The sequence below is a fragment of the Mastomys coucha genome, unplaced genomic scaffold (genome assembly GCF_008632895.1).
Source record: "Mastomys coucha isolate ucsf_1 unplaced genomic scaffold, UCSF_Mcou_1 pScaffold3, whole genome shotgun sequence".
NCBI lineage: Eukaryota > Metazoa > Chordata > Mammalia > Rodentia > Muridae > Mastomys > Mastomys coucha.
The window spans coordinates 49109911-49111137 of NW_022196909.1; the positions used below are offsets into that span (position 1 = coordinate 49109911).

General features: G+C 47.8%; 1 protein-coding gene across 1 annotated transcript in view; it reads right to left on the minus strand.

Moving 5' to 3' along the window:
- Nucleotides 1-1227, minus strand: part of LOC116075136 (H-2 class II histocompatibility antigen, E-K alpha chain) — a 5211-nt gene that overhangs the window by 1140 nt on the left and 2844 nt on the right. Inside the window, exons 3-4 of the mRNA XM_031348150.1 lie at nt 596-877; nt 1-33 (exon numbers count right to left, since the gene is read on the minus strand). The exon at nt 1-33 is cut by the window's left edge and continues 178 nt beyond it. Of these exons, the coding sequence (XP_031204010.1) occupies nt 1-33; nt 596-877 (315 nt within the window). The remainder of the gene's footprint in view (nt 34-595; nt 878-1227) is intronic.

Below are 1227 nucleotides of genomic sequence, written 5' to 3' on the forward strand. Positions count from 1 at the left end.
CCACAAACAACCCGAGAGCACACACAACGTTCTCTTTAGTTTCTGGGAGGAGGGTTTTCTCTTCAAACTCTGGGAAAAATAAAGCAGAGGAGACGTCAGTTACCATCATCGGAAATAACATCAGTGGCCAACAAAAGAAAGAGAGTGTGTACTTGGACTGGAGAGGCGACGCATTGGTTAAGAACACTGTCTGCTCTTGCAGAGAACCTGGGTTTCATTTCCAGCATCCATGTGGCAGCTTACGACTGCACATAGCTCCAGTTGCAGGGGATCTGACACCCTGTTCTGACCTCTGTGGACACCAGGCACTTACATGGTGCACAGACATATACACTGGCAAAGCATCCACACGCATAATTTTTTTTCCAAAAATGAATAAATGTGCTTTACGAGAGAACCAAGGTGTATAAATTGTAGTCAGTGTTATAAAACACTGTGAACTCTTAGTTTGTGGTGCTGGTAATTGAACTTGAAGCCCCACACCTATGAGGAAATTATTCTAAAAGTGAGTGTGTTGCTACACTGTTAATGCCTAGTATCCAGAATCCAGCACTGAAGCGGGATGCCTGGAAGTGAAGTAAGGAATGCACCCTACCCCAGTGCTTCCGCAGAGGCTCCTCCAAGCCCCAGTGATCCACCTCGCAGTCATAGTAATCATCTGTGGAGGGCAGGAAGGTCAGATAGTAGAATTTGCGGAAGAGGTGATCGTCTCTCGGGAGAAACACTGTCTCTGCCACGCCTTTGGTGACAGGCCGTCCATTCCGGAGCCAGGTGACATTGACCACTGGAGGCGAGAACTTGTCAATGAAACAGATGAGGGTGTTGGGCTCTCCCAGGCTCACCGGGCTTTTGGAGAGTACAGTCACCTCTGGGGCCACTGTGGGAACATGACATGAATCAGCTTTCGTTCCTTCAGCTTGTTCTGCTCTTCCCATGCTGGCCTGTGGTACAATGCTACCTCATGACTCTAACGCTGCACCCTGAGGAGTCACTCATGTGACCCTATTCCCAGATCTGACATTTTGGAGCCAGTATTGAGGTACGAGGTATCCAACCACCCACCCAGTTCCACCCTCACTCCCAGCCCAGTTTCTCATTACCCTTGTGTAGACTCAAGTCAGTGATTTCCTAAATGATAATGAATGAATAAACCAAGACTACAATGACAGCAAAAATGGAACAAACTTGTTAAATACCTGGGCCTGTGGCCTGAGAATTGAGATTTGC